Genomic DNA, 19,232 nt, shown 5'->3' with positions numbered 1-19,232 from the left:
CCACCACCACCACCACCACCACCACCACCACCACCACCACCACCACCACCACCACCACCACCACCACCACGGTGTCCCGGTGCCCTGCGCGGGACAAAGGCCCTCGCGAGCGGCGGCCGTTGCTGCGGGAAGTCGGCCCCGTTGTTTCGTCCCCTCATCGCCGGGGCTGCGTGGTGGGGCCACTTAACGGGGCTCCTCTTTGCCTCCCCGGGCCCTGTGGTAGGGAGAGGGAGGCCGGGTCTCCCGCAGGGCCTTCGAGGTTCCTCAGGGCCTTCGCTCCTAGCCCCGCAGGCGAAGTCCCCCTGGCAAGTAACCTTAGTTTAAATTAAATATCTTCTGGTAAAATTTCTGTTTCTTTAGCTCAGTTTGCTATCACGTCCCCAAACTGACGCCTGCGGAGCGAGATGAGTAGGGACCTCAGAAGCAGGGGATACGCCCGGGGAAGAGGCTTTCAGGGGTGGCGAGGTGGATGGAGAGGAGGATGGCGAGGTGGATGGCGAGGCAGAGGACAGAAGGGAGAGTGTAGAAGAATGCCCGAACCTGGTGAGCCAGCTCCTGTGCTTCTACCTGTTTTCTGAAGCCATAATGCTTTTCTTTTGACCTACTTTTGCACTAGGCAATTACAGCTGTTTGCCTCCTGGTGGTCAAAAGAATCACTGAGAATAAAACTTGCAAAGTTTTAGTATCCACGTTGTTTTAATCTCCATTTTAATCTTTTTTTTCAGTAAGATCTCGACTAGTTCAGTCAACGTTGGACCAGTTTATTCCCTATAAGGGCTGGAAACTTTATTTCTCTGAAGGTATTTTTCGACCAAAACTATATGTAGCAAGTATTTTATTCCATTTTTTCTAGAATTGGTTATAAGTAGAGGGGATAAGTTCAACAGAAAGCAACTGAAATTCATATTTGTTATATAAAAACATGAATACAATAGAGATTTCAATCTTGTGGCATACTGTAACCTCTGTGGGCTCCAATCCTTGGAAAGGAATCTTGAATAGTCTAAAATACGATCTTTCTTAAACCTGTTCAATTAGCCACATAAAACCTGCAGTCTGGAATATACATACCTCTACTGTACTTTTCTTGATCTTATGTGCTTGTCCTATGTCATCTTAGGCAAAGTTCTATTTTGTAACAGGTCTTATAATAGAACATTACTGTGATACGGTAGAGATCTATCACCTTCCTCAGTTTTGGAATGCAGAAAAAGAATGGAAGAGAAATAGCCTGTTTATGTATTTTGTGAAATGGAAATAATTATTTCTGTCAGTTACTAACGTGGCATGTTTCTAATTAGCTTATGCTGACAAGTCTCCTTTTGTCCAGAAGACTCAAGCCTTTGAAAAGTTTTTCATGCAACGCATTGAGCTTTATGATAAGGTAAAAACAAAACAAAACGTATCCCACCCCAACAGCCTATTGTTGGTACAATAACATTACAAATTTTGTGTATTTTCTCCATCAAAAATAATCTCCATCATAGATATGAAATGTTTATGACATGATTTGGATGTGTTGTGTTTATAATTTGAAGTGTATTTTATAACTTAAAGTGTTTCACAGGATGAAATAGAAAGAAAAGGAAGTATTCTTGTGGATTATAAGGAACTAATACAAGACAGAGAATTGACTAAATCAATACCAAATATATCTACTGAATTAAGGGATATGCCTCAGAAAATACTGCACTGTATGGGTCTGGCAATACATCAGGTAAATATGATGTTCTAATACATAGAAGCATAACCCTCACAATGAAAAAGAATCAGTGGGACTTAGAGGCAATTACATTATAAAACCCAAATCTCTATGTTTTTCTGTCTTACAGGAAATTACTGTTTATTTAAAACTCAAACTCTTCCATCTCTCTGCCATTTCTGTATGGCCCACAAAATCACGTTTTGAAAATGCTTTGGTCTTGGTGCATTTTGCTTATTTATCGTCAAAGCAGTTGACTAAAACTAAATGTAGTTCTAACACTTATGTTACTCCCTATTGGGAGTTGTAATTCCTGGGGTTTTTTTAATATACTGTGAGTTACCTGTGCTGTGCGTCCCACCTTATGCAGCAGAACCACGGCTGGTGGGTGAATGGTGAGCGGATTCAAGAATTCCTGGCTCTGTTCAATGTCTCTCAAAGTAGCATTTCACTCCTTGTTGACAGCCAAGTTCTTAGACGTTTGTGCTTTAGTCAAACAGCACTCCACACGTACCACAGCATTAAAGATTATTGTATACTTTTTTTTTTAATTAAAAAAACAAACACAACAAATATGTTGATTTTAAATTCCATTTAAAATGAAGCTTAAAACTGCTCAGAAGCAGAAAAACACTGTTTAGTTGGGGGGTCACTGGACAGCAGAGAGCTCTTTAGACTTCAGTAGGGGGATCTGATTGTAAGGGATGATAATCAAACTTAATAGCAAATTGAATTGGTGTTGCATGGCACACTGCATTTGTGTCTGCCTTTCTGTTCTGTCTAGGTGCTAACAAAGGACCTTGAAAGGCATGCTGCAGAGCTGCAGGTGCAGGAAGGATTACCTCTTGATGGAGAACCTATAATAAATGTGCCTCTCATTCATGCTAGGTAATGGGTGTTGAGTATTTGGGGGTTTGTTCCAGGAAGATCTATTTGCTTCTTGTCTAATGGTTGTCAGTGTCCATGCACGGTGCTCAAGGCTTACATTTATTTTATTGAGAGACTTGACTCTGTAAAGCTATTTCCAGAAGAACAGTCTACATTTTGCTTTTTTCTTCACCATGACAAAGGCTAAACTGTCCTTGTGAAGAAAAAAGTGAAATGAAACCTGCTTATAAGCTGAAAAAACAGCTTGTAACTAGAAAAGCTTATAAGTAGAGAAGTAACTTATGAGTAGAACAACTATTCTATGAAACATGTATTGATTAAAACCAGAACTATTTAAATTTCTGCTGTTTACTGGAGCAGTTAGGAAGTGATTATGATCTAGCTTTTTGTTAGCAAAAGGCTCATCTTTGTAAGGAGGCTGATTTGGAGAGTGTGGACGTAAACTACAGCTGGTAATATTTATTATTGTATGGATGTTTTGACAGTGGTGTATGAGGACTTGTTATTTCATATTAGCTTAAATCTATTAAATTATTACTGGTAGACAGTCTCAAGAATATTAATTCTAATTAATCAAACTAATTTGAAATTAAGAAGCTGAGGTTACACTAATTCTGAATAAGCATGTACTTACAAGAATCATAATTACTGTTATAATTTAAAAAATGTGATTTCCTTTGAGTTCTCAATGAAACAAGTCCTTAGCACAATTGGGGTTTTCTTGTCTTTATCAGAAGTAATGGCATCTCAGACTTCAGGAGTCTGAGGGGGACTGGGAGTATAAGCCCTATTTGAGTTTAAATTACTTCCCCCCCCCCCCCCCCCCCCCCCCCCCCCCCCCCCCCCCCCCCCCCCCGCCCCTTTCGCCTGCTGGTGATGGCTTGGTATGGGAAAGCAGCATGTTTTGGCACGGCAGGTGGATTTAGTTTGGGGGTTTGTCGCACTATGATATATTTTTAAGTTTTGCATTGTTATAAAACTGCAACCTTTTAATTACACAGTAGAATGTGTTTAGGAAAAACCTGTGGCCAAAAAACGTATATACAAGCTCTCAAATTCTAAGAGACAGTTACAGACCATTATCCTGTAGAGGAAAGTATTCAATAAGGAAAGTCTATAAAGTATCATGCTCCTAAAATGGTTCTGCAGCTTAGGCAGGGTTGAACAATGAGATGGTGGTGTTCAGGGCCCTAAGCAGAGGGAGCAGGGAAAACCCTGGATTTCAGGAGCCAGACTCTTCTCATTGGTGCCCAGTGACAGGACAAGGGACAGTGGCTACAAATTAAAACACTTAAAATTCCATGTGAACACAAGAAAACAGTATTTTACTGTGAGAGAGGTTGTGTAGTCTCCATCCATGAACATATTCAAAACTCAACTGGACATGTACCTGGGCAACCTGCTCTAGCTGACCCTGCTTGAGCAGGGGTGTTGGACTAGACAATCTCATGAGGTCCATTCCATGATAAACAATTCTGTTTAAAGTTTGTTATTCTGAATTATTTGGATAGGTATTCTTTGTTGTCCTTAACAAGGTGCAGTGTGTTGTACCTGGCGACAGGTTCTTATGTCCTTGAAACACGAAAAATTCACCCTTTCTTTTGGAACATAGGCATAATAAATCTTTGATCTTTTTGTGTCGCAAGCCTAAACTCTGGTCTTAATCTGAAATAATTCAAAGAGATGGTTATAGATGACTATAACGTAATTTCTGTTGTATAGCTAGTCTCAGTTGTTTACAGGAGGGAGGTGTCACTATAAACAAACTGTACAGCTGTTGAGGTATATGCACTTGGGGAATATTAAATGTTATGCTGCTTTCTAGAATAGGAATCAAAGACTATGCCGTGGGTCCCCAGACAAAATATTTCTAATCATTGTTCTGGATTACCATTAATAATTGGTGTGTAAACTTTTCTTTGTTGGGTGTGGGATTTTTTTGTTTGTATGGGTTTAGTGGGGTTTTGGGGTTTTTTGTTTCGTTTTTTTTTGTTCTGCATTTAAGTACGGTAAGCTTTCAAAATGTTAACGCTTAACTTTTGTGTAGGGTGTACAACTATGATCCGCTAACTCAGCTGAAAAACGTTCGGGCCAACTGCTATGGAAAATATATTGCCTTGCGTGGTACTGTGGTGCGTGTCAGTAACATTAAGCCTCTGTGCACTAAGCTAGCTTTTGTATGTGGCACATGTGGAGATGTTCAGAGTGTTCCTCTACCTGATGGAAAGTATACTCTTCCAACTAAGGTAAGTTAAAATCATTTAACTTCATACTTTTCCCTTATCTGTAATGATTTGACAAAAAGCAGCACCACTGGTACTAAAAAAACCAAAAACAACAAACTAATCTTTAAAGCTAGGTTAAACAACTGACATATTAGAAAAAAATTAAACTTACCATGCAACTAACTTTGTGTTACTGCATACCCTTGTTATTTGAAAAAACTGTATCCTGCTGAAACAAAAGCAGTATGTAGAAACTCCCTCAGATCTAGGGGGGGGGGGGAATCTTTTAATTTCCATTTCACCAGTTATGTTTAAAAAGCCTCCTCCACCTTGCTGCAGTGGTTTTCTATGCTTAGATTGGGGGGGGGTTGTGGGTTTTGTTTAGAACTTTCTATTTTAATTTCACTAGTTTTTATCTGGATTTAAAAAGTCATTAGACATAGGACAGTGCCCAGTTATTTTATGTTACCTGACGTGCTCAAGTGAAAAAACTATCTCCCCTGGAACATCTGCAAGTATTAAAAAAAACAAAACAAAAAACCAACCCCAAACAAACAAAACCCGCACAAAAAACCACCCACCACCTCCCCTCCCCACAACCCCAACACCCAAAATCTCAAACCAGTTCACCCAGGGCATCATACAATTCAGCTGTATTTGCTCTAACAAATATGAGTCAGGGTTCAGGTGTCTGCTTGATAGCTCTTCATTAATTATGTATGTAGCCCTCATTTAACTAGCTTTTTTCCTGAAATGGTGTTAATGAATCACATTGCTTTACTTTCTTTTTTTTAAATCAAATAAGGCAATTTCAAATTATGATTTTAAAAAAGGTTGAGAATGAATTAGAATTACTGTTGTTACAGTGCCTTATTCCTGAGTGCCGTGGCCGATCCTTCACAGCTGACAGAAGCTCTCCTTTAACCACTACAGTGGACTGGCAGTCTGTTAAGTAAGTATGTCTTCCCTTCTGCACAAAAATGTAATGCAACAGGGTAGTCAAAAAGTGACAGGATGGCTCATTCCATGTTACACTGTGTAATTTTAATAATCTTATTCTTTTGCAGCAAGCGCTCTTCAAAATTTGTATTACAAAGCGGTTGTTTTATCTGAGCACCAGTATACTCTGTATATTAAACCTACACAATATAATAGCTCCTTGGAAATTCCTCCTACCATGACTGAGTTCTTTGAGAAATGTTCAATTTGTGCTCTTTGCAGCTTTTCTTGATCATTTCCAATTGCATCTATTATTTAATGATTCCTTTTAATGAGCTGTAAGTCAGCTAGAAAAGCCCTATTAAATTACATTGGTCAGCTGTGACAGTTGACTTGAATGAACTGCAAGTAACTTTGAGGATTAAGAATCTTAGTTTGAAGTGATATTTTGTCCCCCAGTCCTTAAGGTACACTCCGTAGAAGGAAATAGTGCTGCGCCTGCCCATTCATCTACTTTCTATGTCTGACGAGCAAGCAGGTATGCCTAAAATTTGTGAGGTCTTTGCTATGGGGGAACAAGTCACTGGTTTTGCAGAAATTAACAATGTTCAAGTGTAGGAAGGTGGATGGTGGATCTGGTTTTCATCACTTCCATCTTACTATGTGCTATTAGCACTATGAACCTCCTACTATTGTCCCGTAATAGACGTTCAGAAGAGTTTGATGTGTTTCTTGTCCATCCTGTTAGCTTACTGCAGTAAGCGTGTCAGCTTGGAAAAAACAGGACTCTGCTCACTTTTTCTCACTTCTTACATTCAGATTCTGTAAGTTCACGTGCTCTGTATCAAGTCTTATTGTGCCAAATTACATCTAAATATGTTTTTCTTTATTAACGTTCTGTAATAAAAGTCATTGAAAAACTCAGTAAAAAAATAGTGCTGACATTCTTGTCAGCAGCTCTAGAGGGTGCTGTTTATCACAGCTTCTTCAGAAAAGCTTGACTCAAGGAAAACTGTCAGACCTCTTAAGTGCAGAGCCAAAACTGGAACCTTTTAAAGAACTTGTTAGTTGCCAGCCTTTTACAACTATACAAAGAGTGAGCTACTGTTCTTGTTATGGTCTAAGGAATTTCTTGGGCTTTGCTAGGGTTAAAATGCCAGTTAAGTATTCATCAGGTCTGTAATGTCTGTCCTCTTAATTTTTGTATATGAGGTCCATCTTGTTTCATGTGCTGTACTTATTTCTACATGAACATGCTCATCAGTGCTAGAAAATCTGAATTTCAACTTTGATTATTATTTCTGGAGTTCATAGTTACTGTCTTCCTGGGTTTTATGCATAATGTATGCCCATTTATTAAAGTCTGAACAGAAAAAGTCTGTTTCTCCAAATTCAGCACTGCTGTTTCTGGAGTTTATCAGGGCATTTCTGCTGTCTCCTTTTTCAGTTTGGAAAGGGTTGGTTGGAAGCACACAGCTGCAGATCTTGTATGCCAGAATTGAACTGGAAATGTTATGCATGGAGTGTACGCTCACCTCATGTTTTGCAGGGTGCAGGAGCTCATGTCAGATGATCAGCGAGAAGCAGGCCGAATCCCTCGCACAATTGAATGTGAACTGGTTCAAGATCTTGTGGACAGCTGTGTCCCAGGAGATATGGTCACAATTACAGGGATAGTAAAGGTGTTGAGCACTGAGGAAGGTAAAATACATCATCTGAGAACACCTTTTTTTCCTAGGGTGGGAATTTTTCTAGTGATTACGCAAGAAGAACAACAGCCATCCCCCTTAATTTGAGCTCTCAAAGTTGTAAATGCATTAAGTGTATATTTCTTCAGAAGTTCCTGAAGTTTTATAATGACGAGTTATTTTGAAAAAGCCAGAAGCAGTGCTGTCCAAGAGGAGCACTGTGTCTAATGCCCACTGAGAGGGGGTTTCACAACCCACTGGTCTATGCACAACTATGGTCCTGAATCCAAAGTGCCAGTCTGACATCTGATGTTTTAGTATGTCAGCTGATAGGAAAGCCTTCTCCCACTAATGTAGGGGGGACATCCTTATTTCCTGAAGTCTCACTGAGACTCATTATTTGCTTAACCTTTTCCTTTATAATGTCTCCTTCAAACAATAGGAAAACTGCCACACTGTTGTGAAGGAGTATTATCTTTCTTAGTTTAGTCTTCCCTGGAGAAATTTTATAACTTTTTTCTCTTTTTTTTTTTCTTTTTTTTCCCAAAGTGAAGAAATACATTGCGCACAGCTGTAATAGAATATATTGCAGAGAACTGCAGTACTGATTTACTGTGAGACCGCATTCTCTGCTCAGTAATCATTGGGTGATATAGAAAATGATTAATTATTAAGCGACATGTTTAATTCTTCTGCACTGTGGATTTTTTCCTCTAAATATTGAGTGGAAACATTTTCTATTCAATTTTTATTTGACTAGAATAACGTAATTTAAAATTCCTGGAAAACCTCATTTATTCTGGGAGAAAATTCTCTCTATATACATATACCCTCCTAATGCAGCAAAATATTTGATTGTGTACCTAAATGGAGGGAACTCAAAGAACAAATGTAACTAGAAACTTACTTTGCATCAATTCTTGAAAATGCAGAAGTTCAATTACTTAAATATGAACATTTTGCACATGGCTGTGCTTAATACTTCTGAATTACCCTATGCCATTTGTAAATAACATCAGTACGTAATGACAGAAAAAATATTCCTTCATCCTTTCTCAATTTTTCTAACAGGAACTTCTAAAAATAAGAATGACAAGTGTATATTCTTGTTGTACATTGAGGCAAATTCTGTCAGCAACAGTAAAGGACAAAAACCAAAGAATTCTGATGATGAGACTTTTCAAAGATCATTCATGGAGTTTTCACTTAAAGATCTCTATGCTGTTCAAGAAATTCAAGCTGAGGAAAATCTGTTCAGGCTCATTGTGAAGTAAGTTGTGTCAGACCTAGACTAGGTCTAGGATTAGACTTCTGAATCAGCATGACCACCTTCAGACAAACGTGACAGCTAATCTTAAAGCTATGAAATGTCTAAGGCTTGTGCAATAGATACCACAGAGATTTAACAAACTTTAGTGGGCAAGGGGCTTGAGAGGAAGTGAAAGTATTGCAGTGGGGATGTTAGGACTTTGAGAGGGATTTAAGGATGCAGCAAAATTAGGAGTGTTTTAGTTCAACCCTGAGACAGAAAGCTATGGGTAAAAAAGGCAATTAATAAATTTTGCTTCTCACTGAGTAAATTCAACTCATGAGTACTGTTTTGTTCTTAGCTCTGCTTTTCTACAGCAGAGGAAAGAGGTGTAAGAACTGAGCAGAGGGTGTGAAAGACCCTCAGTTCAGACCGAGAAGTACTCTTCTAGCTGGAGTGTCCCTCAAGCCCTCCCAGTGGAGTCAAAGAACATGAAACTAGCACTTTTAAAAGGAGGGTTACAGGTAGTTACTTGATTAACACAGGAATGGGTGCAGAAAATACTGGGGAACTGGTCCTCCTCTGTGTTTGTGTGACCTCGGATGAAAGGCTTTTCTTATTTCAAGCATATCTGGTTATCTGAAAATTTCAAGAAATTTGATGCTGCTGATTTTAAACTGATTCTGCTGGAAATTCAGCAACAGCTAACCAAAAGTTTTGTATGTTTATAGAGGTATTCTGTGCCAAGAGAGACAGAACAAGTGATTATTTAATAGTAACACAAGATTTATATTCCCCTTATGTTACAGTGTTCTTTGTTTTTCAGCTCTCTTTGTCCTGCAATCTATGGCCATGAGGTAAGTAATTTAACAGCTCTGCTTGCAACTTCAGTTTGAAATGTTTATGCCACAGTAAACTCTTAAAGGATTTATAAAGCTTATCTGGGGTGGGGGAAGGGGCAGGGACTGTATTTACAGATGACTGTGACTCACAGTCACTTTCAGTGACAAGGAGGTGGCAGCCTTATACCCTTAAGTTCAGCCATCCAGAAGGAAAGGGTTATTACAGCCAATTCTAAGGAGCTGTCAGTATTGGTCACCATGATCAAGTACTTATTAGTGTCGGTATGTGCCACTACAGATTGTAAAGGCAGGTTTGGCCCTGGCATTATTTGGAGGATGTCAGAAGTTTGTAGACGACAAGAACAGAATCCCAGTGCGAGGAGATCCACATGTTCTGGTCGTTGGAGATCCAGGATTAGGAAAAAGTCAAATGTTGCAAGTATGGGTTGATTTTATTTCTATTGTCTCATTGTATTTTTCTCTAATTCCTTGTTAGCTTGACTTCTTGTAACCATGGTAGGATAGCTGTGCTAAGACCAAAGGGTTGCGTGAGCCTGGCTGGAGCTAGCTTTTCATGTAGAATGCCTCAAATGTAGCATAGTACCGAAAGGTGTCCCCTGCTGTCCTCTCCTTCCAGGGAGCCTTGCAGAAGGGATCGGGCCTGTTAAAACACTTACCAAAGTAGGTATACTTGGTCAAGCCTGTGGGCTTTCAAGTATAAGCTTGCTGTCCTGCCCTTATATTTTTTTTTTTTTTCACCAACCCTTTTCCTTGGTGAGGAGTTTCACTCCTTATCTTCATTTAGCTGATCAATTGTCAAATAAAATAAGTACACTCTTGGAACGAATGCAGCTTTAAATACCATGTTGCTCACCTTCTCTGAGGTTTACTTCCATCCTCTTACCTTCTTTCTATGTTGCTAGCACAGATCTCGGCTTCTTGGGAAAGTGACCTGCTGCTGCTTTTGTGTTTTAATCTTGGTGGGCATTTCTGCATGACTGTGACAAAATCAGTTAGTAATAGAATTTTTTCGTCTTCAACTGAATAGTTTTGAAGTTCCATGTCTTTTCCCATGGTTACTGTGAAGTGAAAGAGAGGCAGAGTTCACTTGGACCTGCAGCATTGCATACCTCATTTTAAAAGTCTGTGTCTTTCTAATATGGACATGTTATATTAGGATATGACTCGCAATAACTTAACCAAAGTGATAGATTTGCATGCAACCATCTTGGCAAACAAATTTTAAATTATTTTTTCATTGAATGGGGACTGTCTAGCATACAGTAGATGATTTGTTTTTTCATATTGTTACTAAATAACGGAATGCCATTCAAGAAAAGCTAGTAATCTGTTCCTCAGATAAGACCCTGAGACAAGGCTCCTCTCAGTCATCACTGTCACATAAAAAAAAATCCCAAGGAGAAAACCAAAGCTGTATAGGAGCCAGGTGTGTGTGTGTGTGTGTGTGTTTGTTTTATTCAATACTCAGTGCCTGTCACATATCTGGTACTGAACAAATATGCTTTGGGTGTTACCTTTTACATAAAACAGAGGCACCAGTAACTATAGAGGTTTACTGAGAAAATCCAGTTATAACTGTATTCTAGGCAAATTTAACTGCAACATGTCTGTGTTCAGGCTTACCATGCTTTGCTTTTCTAGTTCATATTTCAAATTGTAGGCTGCTTTCTGGATACTAGAGGCATGGAGAAGACTAGGACTGTCCTTTATCCCCTAGTTGTGGGGAGAACTATGCATGCTTCCTCTGAAGCACCATGTGTTGGGCACTAGGACAAGATATTAGTCTAAATAGACCTTGGGGTCTGAAGATACAGCAACTATACATCTGCAATTCTGTGACAGATAGCATGTCCCCAAGCATTTCAAAGTATGTTGAAATGTAAGTGCTGTGCCCAAGGTCCTAGTAGTTTTTATAACACAGTAGACATGGCTGTGCCGCAAGTATTGTGACCAAAGTTATTCCTACTGTTTTGCAGAAGTGTGTCTCGGGGTTGCAAGGAGTTATAACTTTACTGTTGGGCCACGTTAAGTAGAAAGAAACAAATCTGAGTTTACTTTAAATTGTTTCTCTAGAATAAGGCTTATGAAATTCTTCACCTTGGGGAGGGAAAAAGTATTTATTTCTCTTCTAGGCAGTGTGTAATGTTGCTCCTCGAGGTGTGTATGTTTGTGGCAATACTTCCACCAGCTCTGGCCTGACTGTTACACTGTCTAGAGATGGCGCTTCTGGAGATTTTGCCTTGGAAGCTGGTGCTTTAGTGCTTGGAGATCAAGGTAATACATGTAATGCTACAGGCTTTGTATGACCATATGTCGGGGGCGGAGGGGTGCGTGCCACTGAGTCTAAGATTAACTACAGTGCTTGCATAACTGTGGACTAAAAATGTACATTTGAAGTATGATATTGGCTTTCCACACCTTGCGAAGTTCTGAGCTTCTCCAGTGACTTCTCTGGAGGTGGTTCCTGCTTTCCTACGGCTTAGGATGTGTATGAAACAGGAGTTCTGCAATTCACATACCAGCCTTACTTAATGTGTCAAAGAACTAGGATTTCCTTGTTGAGAAATCTCTGACTTAATGGCAGCTGCTGGACTCTTACTGTTTTTGAAAAATAGTTGGCTTATGAGATTTGTCATCTATTTCTATTTTTAAAAAGCTTGTTTTGTCATCTTAATGTGTAATCAAGACACTGCTTCTGCAAGCCAGGCCAACTTCATAATGGTTCAGCTGCGGCACCACGAAATGAAAACAAACCTTGCTGAAATGGAGACTTGGTCCGATGTCTCCTGCAGTGCCTAGGACTCTAGGTTGGACTTCTGATGTAGCACTGGATTGTAGCATATGCTTGTCCATCAGTTAATGTGTTTTCTAATAAGTCTTTGTTCTGTGTTAATTGCTTCCAGGAATTTGTGGAATAGATGAATTTGATAAGATGGGAAACCAGCATCAGGCTTTGTTGGAAGCCATGGAACAGCAAAGCATCAGCCTTGCAAAGGCTGGCATTGTTTGCAGTTTGCCAGCTCGGACATCTATTGTTGCTGCAGCAAACCCAGTTGGAGGACATTATAACAAAGCCAAAACAGTGTCTGAGAACTTAAAGTGAGCACTTTCTGAAATGCTGCTTATATAGTTCACATTGAGGAGTAGATGCTTCTGGCAGTCTTGTAGCTTGTATATAATTGCTTTCTAGTTTCCTGGAGCTTGAACACAAACCTATGGTAATAATTTTTTGTGGCTTTTGAGAGAGAAATTGATGTTCTACTTTATTCTGAATGAATGGGACAGGATTTTTTAAGTGTCTTTGAAGTGGAGCAGAGTTGCTGTAATTTTTCCACTTCTTTATAAGCACTGTGTGGTTTTCTTGTCTTTACTCTAGAATGGGGAGTGCTTTACTGTCAAGATTTGATCTAGTTTTCATTTTGCTGGACACTCCAAATGAAGATCACGATCACTTGCTGTCTGAGCATGTGATGGCAATCCGAGCTGGAAAGCAGGCAGCATGCAGCAGCGCTGTTGTGACTCGTACCAACACACAGGATCGCTCTGTTCTCGAAGTTGTTTCAGATCGACCGCTGCTTGAAAGACTAAAGGTAGGACTTGTTCTGTGACTGTTGCTATGCCCCTTCCTGTGGTGTTCCTTGCATTGGGACCTGGCAACCCTGACCTGCTGGATGTCCTCAGTCTCACACTCCCATTCTTCTCGTGACAATTGGCTCTGAATTAAAGAGGAAGCATTTAAGGCTCCAGCCACCAGTTTCTACCAATTGTCTGTTGTAGCTAACATTACCCACCCTGCTGGAGCTGCTAAAAATGTATCTCAAGCCATCTTCATCTCCACACAGAAGATAATTTATTAGCTGAGCTGTTTTTTTTTCGGTTGCGGTAGTGAGAAGACACTTTGCATGAGATATTCTAAAGCAAATTTGCTGTGTTAGGTTCCAATAAAGAGCTACAGAACTAGACTAGATATAATTTGATATAACACTATGTGCTGTGAAGTATTGAATCCAAATAAAGCAATGTGTAAACAAATCCTTGGGCATCTGCAACTCATGACAGATTTGGGGATTATAGGAGAGGAAGCATATTTCTCATTAAGCTTAAGTGATCAGTTTGAGGGCTGATATTGTCAAATGTCAGGTTTTGGGAGAAATATCCCCTACTGGAGCTATACTCACGCACTTTTGGAAATGGGATATCAGCAGTGATGGTTTAATCTGCTGTGGAGCTGTATCTTATAACAATTGGGAAACTGGATTGTCTCTCTTTGAGAAAGAATTCTTGATATAGTTAAACCATATTTGGCACTTCCTATCATTGCAAATGAGAAGCTTCGGCTGCTTTTTCTGAAATGGCCAAATGTGTTTAATTACATGTCTAAGCATAGTGTATGGACTTTTTAAGTACACGGTTCATATATGAAGCACTAAAGCCCTTACAGTGAAGATTTTGCCAGATAAAGCATAGAAGATGAAGATTTTATGTTAAAAATTGTATTGTATAGGGTTCTGACAGACAGAAATCTAAGCTCTTTGTAATTGGGTTAGATCTTACCAGGAGAAAACTTTGATGCTATTCCACATCAGCTGCTGCGGAAGTACGTCGGATATGCTCGGCAGTACGTTCACCCAAATTTATCTCCAGAAGCTGCTCAGGTCCTCCAGGAATTCTACCTTGAGCTCCGGAAACAGAACCAAGGAGTAGACAGCACACCAATCACCACGAGACAGCTAGAGTCACTGATTCGACTTACAGAGGTAAATGCAAGCTGTAATACTTAAGGGATTGAAAGCAAAGAGATTATTCCTAAACCACTACAAATATCCTACAGTTTTTGACAGCTTATTCACTGCTATGCTTTTTTGTTGTTTAAAAAAAAAAGTGAGAATGCAAGAGATTTACAAATGCTTAAGAGCTACTGTTGCTTAAACCCTCCTTCAAAATAAAACTCCCTTGAGGGGGTGGAAAGAGAATCTATCACATTCTCCCACGAGAAAAAGTAGGTGCAGGCAAGAACAAGCTGCTGCCCATCTTGAACTTAAACTGCTGCTGTTTTCCCTAACACTATGCCTTAATAACACTATTTGTGATCTGCTGCTTCCCAAGAATACACTGTTAAAAAGCAAATAAACTCCAAGCTACAGCCTAGTAATGCAAGTACGCAAGAGATGACATTGAAATGCTATCGAAAAAATAGAGGAATCTTCCTCTAAATCCTGTAGGCTAAGGTTCCATCTCTGCTCCTGAAATTTGTGCTTGTTGTAGAGCAACTGTAGCCCTTTTTCACATCAGCTATAATATATCTTAAATACATCTTTGTGAGGTTTTTTTTGTTTTGTTTTAAGGCACGATCAAGGCTGGAATTAAGGGAGAAATCTACCAAGGAAGATGCTGAGGATGTAATAGAAATAATGAAATATAGGTAATACACACTGCTTTAAAAATAAATAAAGCATAAACTTTTTTAAGTACAGATACGCAAACACAGTGAAGAAATGACTTTATCAAGTTTAGGCCCAAACAATGATACCAACATTCAGATTTGTTAGCTCTTCTTCAAAAACTGACAGCAGCCCTAAATTGAATACAATTGCGCCTTTGAGTTGTATCACTGTAGCGGTTATGTATATCCGTGCACAGTAACTTAGACATGAGGCACTGCCAAAGGCTTTCTCTCGTCTGATTACTCTCTGTTGTTGCAGTTGAACAACATAAGTTTAAAAGTGATTTGGACAGATTCTTAGTCTAAGTTCCCTAGCTAGGAAAACATCCCCTAGTAAGAAAGTCACTATGTGGCTTCTGAAAGCTTTCTCAAGGAGTTATGTTTCAGGAAGCAAATTCATGTACTCTTGCTTTTACCTCCTGTTGATCTTTTTATATATACTTTTAGCATGCTGGGAACCTACTCTGATGAGTTTGGAAAACTGGACTTTGAACGTTCACAGCATGGGTCTGGGATGAGCAATCGGTCACAAGCGAAAAGATTTGTTTCTGCCCTTAACAGTATTGCAGAGAGAACTTACAACAATCTCTTTGACTTGCAACAGCTTCGACAGATTGCGAAGGAGCTACAAATACGAGTAAGTTTGGAAATCAAGCATTTCTTCAACAACAAACTGCAAGAGCAGTCAAAATTATTTATTTCAAAATGGAAAGTGGAAAAGGTACATCTGTTGTACCTCTCTGCAGTGAACAGAAATAAGCAGCGTTTGCTGCTTTTAGGCTGAACAATCTTCCTGAATTGCCTTTGTAAGCTTTACTAATCTTACTAGCTGTTTGACAGTAACAACTCCTTGCACTAGTAAGGATTGGTTCTGCTTCTGAAGCTGGTCCTTAACGGGATTCTGCTTTGTTTCGTGAAAGGCAATTTTGGTTTCAGTATACTTTACTTCCTCTGGCTCCCCAGGGGAGACACCTATTTTAATTCCCAAATTTAGACTGTTGTGGTGTCCATGTTCTAGTTCAGCAGTGCAGTGATGTTTCTGCTTGGCCTTCTCTGGCCCAAATATGCCTTTTGGGTTTTCGTTCCTGCTTCAAGCATCCTAATACTGTAACTTGATAGGAACATCATGTAGGACAGATGGCCATAAATGTGTTTTATCCTGTAATTGATTTGCATTCTGTACTTGTGGGGGACTTCAGCCAAACAAAAATATCGATAGCTAATTCTACTCTTTGCTTCATGATAAAAAGCTTTAAATGCCAATTTAAAACTTAAAACTGGATTTCAGGTGTAATGAGTGAAAAGTAGTGACAATTAATTTCTCTTTATGAAACTTATTATGGGCAATAATGCTGTTCTTTCTATTACCTGGTTAACCTACTTTGGCCTGCTGGGGTGAGATAGCTTCAGTCTCCAAACTTGTTCAAATGTTGACTATACATAATCCTGTCTGACAGAACATGTTATTGCCAGCTCTCTTCTCACATGATCATTCATTCATTCAGTGACTAGTTATCTATAGCTAATTCAATTAATTCTAATTTTCCCTTTATATATAGAATATTTTTTGCCTATTCAAAGTTCTATACCTGTAACAAATACTTGGAAATCAGTGGCAGTTGTAGAAATCAGACTTCTCTTTGGTGGATACTTGTGTTTCAGAACTTAGATTTATACATAGGTTACTCTGTATATTTTCTGCATGCCATAAAGTGTGTAAGTAAAGCACGAAAGGGGGCAGCCGTTTGCTGAGGAAACTAACCTATTCTTAGCTCACTTTATTTCACTAAGTTCTTTCAAACTGTTTATGTTGCTTTAGATCAGATAAAATGTCATTCTTCCAATTTGAAATCTCTTTTTGTCTGTCTTTTCTTTTCCCAGGTATCTGATTTTGAAAGTTTTATTGGATCCCTAAATGATCAGGGTTATCTTTTGAAAAAAGGTTCAAGAGTTTATCAGCTTCAGACTATGTGAAAAGAGCCACTGTGATAAACTTTCTTGAGCCACAATCATTACATCTGGAATGGACTGACGGACCTGCAGCAATAAAGCACGCTGAACTGCACTCTAGCACGGTAGTCGATGTACTGCTGGCACTGTTGCTTACTGAGGTGTGAGACTCCCTTTCAGAAACTAGCAGTGCCCACAGGCTTGCTTTAAGCTGCTATAGGACCAACTGACACATGGTATTGCTGCTTGACTTGTCCTATAGGTCTGCTAGCCCAAATGAGACTGTGTAAGACTAGCATGTACTTCGTCATCCTTGAGGAGTGGAAAGTGTATTTTATATTGACATTATCACAGTGCCACAACAGACTTCACTTCTAAAAGAGACGTTGGACCCACAAATTTAAAACCAGAAATCTCTCATGAGAAGATGATGTGAGTTGCATTTTTTAGCACTGTAGTTCATAAGAGGAATTTAAAGTATAGAAAGCTGGGAACCTTCATGTTGAGACAACACAGTTTTATAGCTGTTAAGAAGTGATACCTTATTGAAACTGACTTGACTTTCTGCTTTGCAGCTCTGTATTTACTGGTCTTTGTAGCTGAGATTTTATTTGAAATGCAAGTCTGATTTAAGAAAATATCCTTATTACAATATTTAATTTGTAAAACAGGAATTGGACTTTATTTATGTCTCATTAAACTTTATATATAAGAAATCTGTGATTTGTTCAAGAGTGTTATACAGTAACAGTGAACACTGGTGTGGGTGTTAATGGCCGTTACAAGATACATAACATGTTCGTGTTATGTATGTTTCTGTGTAACTCTGTTGCTGCCATGGGAGAATGTGTGTTCTGCAAGAGTAAAGTGCTGAATGTTTCCTGACTTTTATAAAATCAGAATCATGGTCTAGTGCAATAAAATGGCAGATGAGAAGCTTTCAGTGTAAGTATTAAAAAACCAAACAAACAAAACCCCGAAAAAACAACTTAAAAAAAATCAAGAATGCATTGCTGATACTTCTGTTTTTCCCCTTTTATTTCTCAGGTAAGATATGATACATAAATTGTAAGACAAGAAAATAAGCTTCATTATTTCTGCTTTTTTATTAAGTGACATAAGGATCTGATCTACAGCATCCTTCCACAGCAATTTTGTATGAAAATACAAGTTTTACAGATTTGAAAGAATGTGTTAAACTGCTCAATGCTACCTTCGATGAATCTACTTCAATATACTTGAAATTGAAAACTAATTTGAAGGATGAGATGTTTAAGAGAAAACTAAGAAACTATAGCTCTACATACGAACTCTTAAGTGGCAAGCAGTCTGCTCTTTCCAGGTTTTGTTTGCTGATTATGGTAACTGTGGTTAATGGCTTTTTTTTTTTTTAAGGTATGTACTGTCAGTCTGCATGGTCTGACAGTAGTTGTCATCTGTCCATGAGTGTTAGCATTTGGGCAGCAGAGGAGACACACCTTCTTGCAAAGTGGGAGCTAATCCTACATGAGGAGGCAACCTACTGTATCAACTAATGGGAACTAGGTGTTAGACATTGATTTCAACCTTTGCCAACTGATTAACGTAGAGTTTGGGTTTTGTTTTTTTTTTTTTTTCCCCCACGTAGAAGAATATATATATATTGCACAATATAACTAGGACATAATGGGTATGCAGGGTTCTAGCTCCCCTGCCCTGCTCTGGAATTCTGAACCACAGAATGGTGGAGGTGGGAAGGCACCTGCCCCCCCTGCTCAAGCAGGGCCACCTACAGCCAGGTGCCCAGGCCCATGTCCAGGTGGGGTGTTGAACTTCATGAGGTTCCTGTCAAAACCAATTCTCCTGCCTGGTGAGGTCCCTCTGGATGCATGCACGACCCTCTGGTGTATCACCCACTCCTCCCGCTTCTGTATCAGCTGCGAACTTGCTGATGGTGCACCCTGTCCCACCATCCAGGTCATGCTCTTCCATTCCTGCCTTCACCCTCCCCATGTTTAAAAAAAGAAAAAACCAACTACATCTAATTGATATGGTAGAGGAATTAATAAATTAACAGGGTCACACACATTATAGCTACTCTTTCATGATTCTTTCAAACAGCTGTGGAAGAGGTAAATACCCTACATGTGATTGATTGTTTTGGTTTTTTTTTAAGAGCCTCCATTTGTTTGGCCATTTATTGACAGCTGTAATTAAAGCTGATTGAATACCTGGGGGGTCAAACCTTAGCTGGGTGATAAACTGATTCCAGAAATATGAAAACTAAGAATGTCTCTTAGTGTTAG

The 19,232-nt window shown here is 39.2% G+C and overlaps 1 protein-coding gene across 1 annotated transcript; it reads left to right on the top strand.

Moving 5' to 3' along the window:
* The first annotated feature begins 163 nt into the window (after positions 1 to 163).
* MCM8 (minichromosome maintenance 8 homologous recombination repair factor) lies at positions 164 to 17,657 on the top strand. Its single transcript, XM_050894127.1, has 19 exons — positions 164 to 219; positions 361 to 543; positions 726 to 800; positions 1,302 to 1,384; positions 1,568 to 1,717; positions 2,487 to 2,590; positions 4,638 to 4,836; positions 5,682 to 5,767; positions 7,304 to 7,455; positions 8,514 to 8,712; positions 9,518 to 9,548; positions 9,832 to 9,972; positions 11,687 to 11,828; positions 12,458 to 12,653; positions 12,931 to 13,144; positions 14,102 to 14,311; positions 14,900 to 14,976; positions 15,445 to 15,634; positions 16,879 to 17,657. Exons 2-19 carry the CDS (start codon positions 405 to 407, stop codon positions 16,969 to 16,971), a joined length of 2,481 nt encoding a protein of 826 aa, XP_050750084.1. The 5' UTR covers positions 164 to 219; positions 361 to 404; the 3' UTR covers positions 16,972 to 17,657.
* Positions 17,658 to 19,232: the final 1,575 nt, after the last annotated feature.

Source organism: Gymnogyps californianus, chromosome 3 (assembly GCF_018139145.2).
Source record: "Gymnogyps californianus isolate 813 chromosome 3, ASM1813914v2, whole genome shotgun sequence".
NCBI classification, from domain to species: Eukaryota; Metazoa; Chordata; class Aves; order Accipitriformes; family Cathartidae; genus Gymnogyps; species Gymnogyps californianus.
This window is presented reverse-complemented; position numbering and strand designations above follow the sequence as displayed.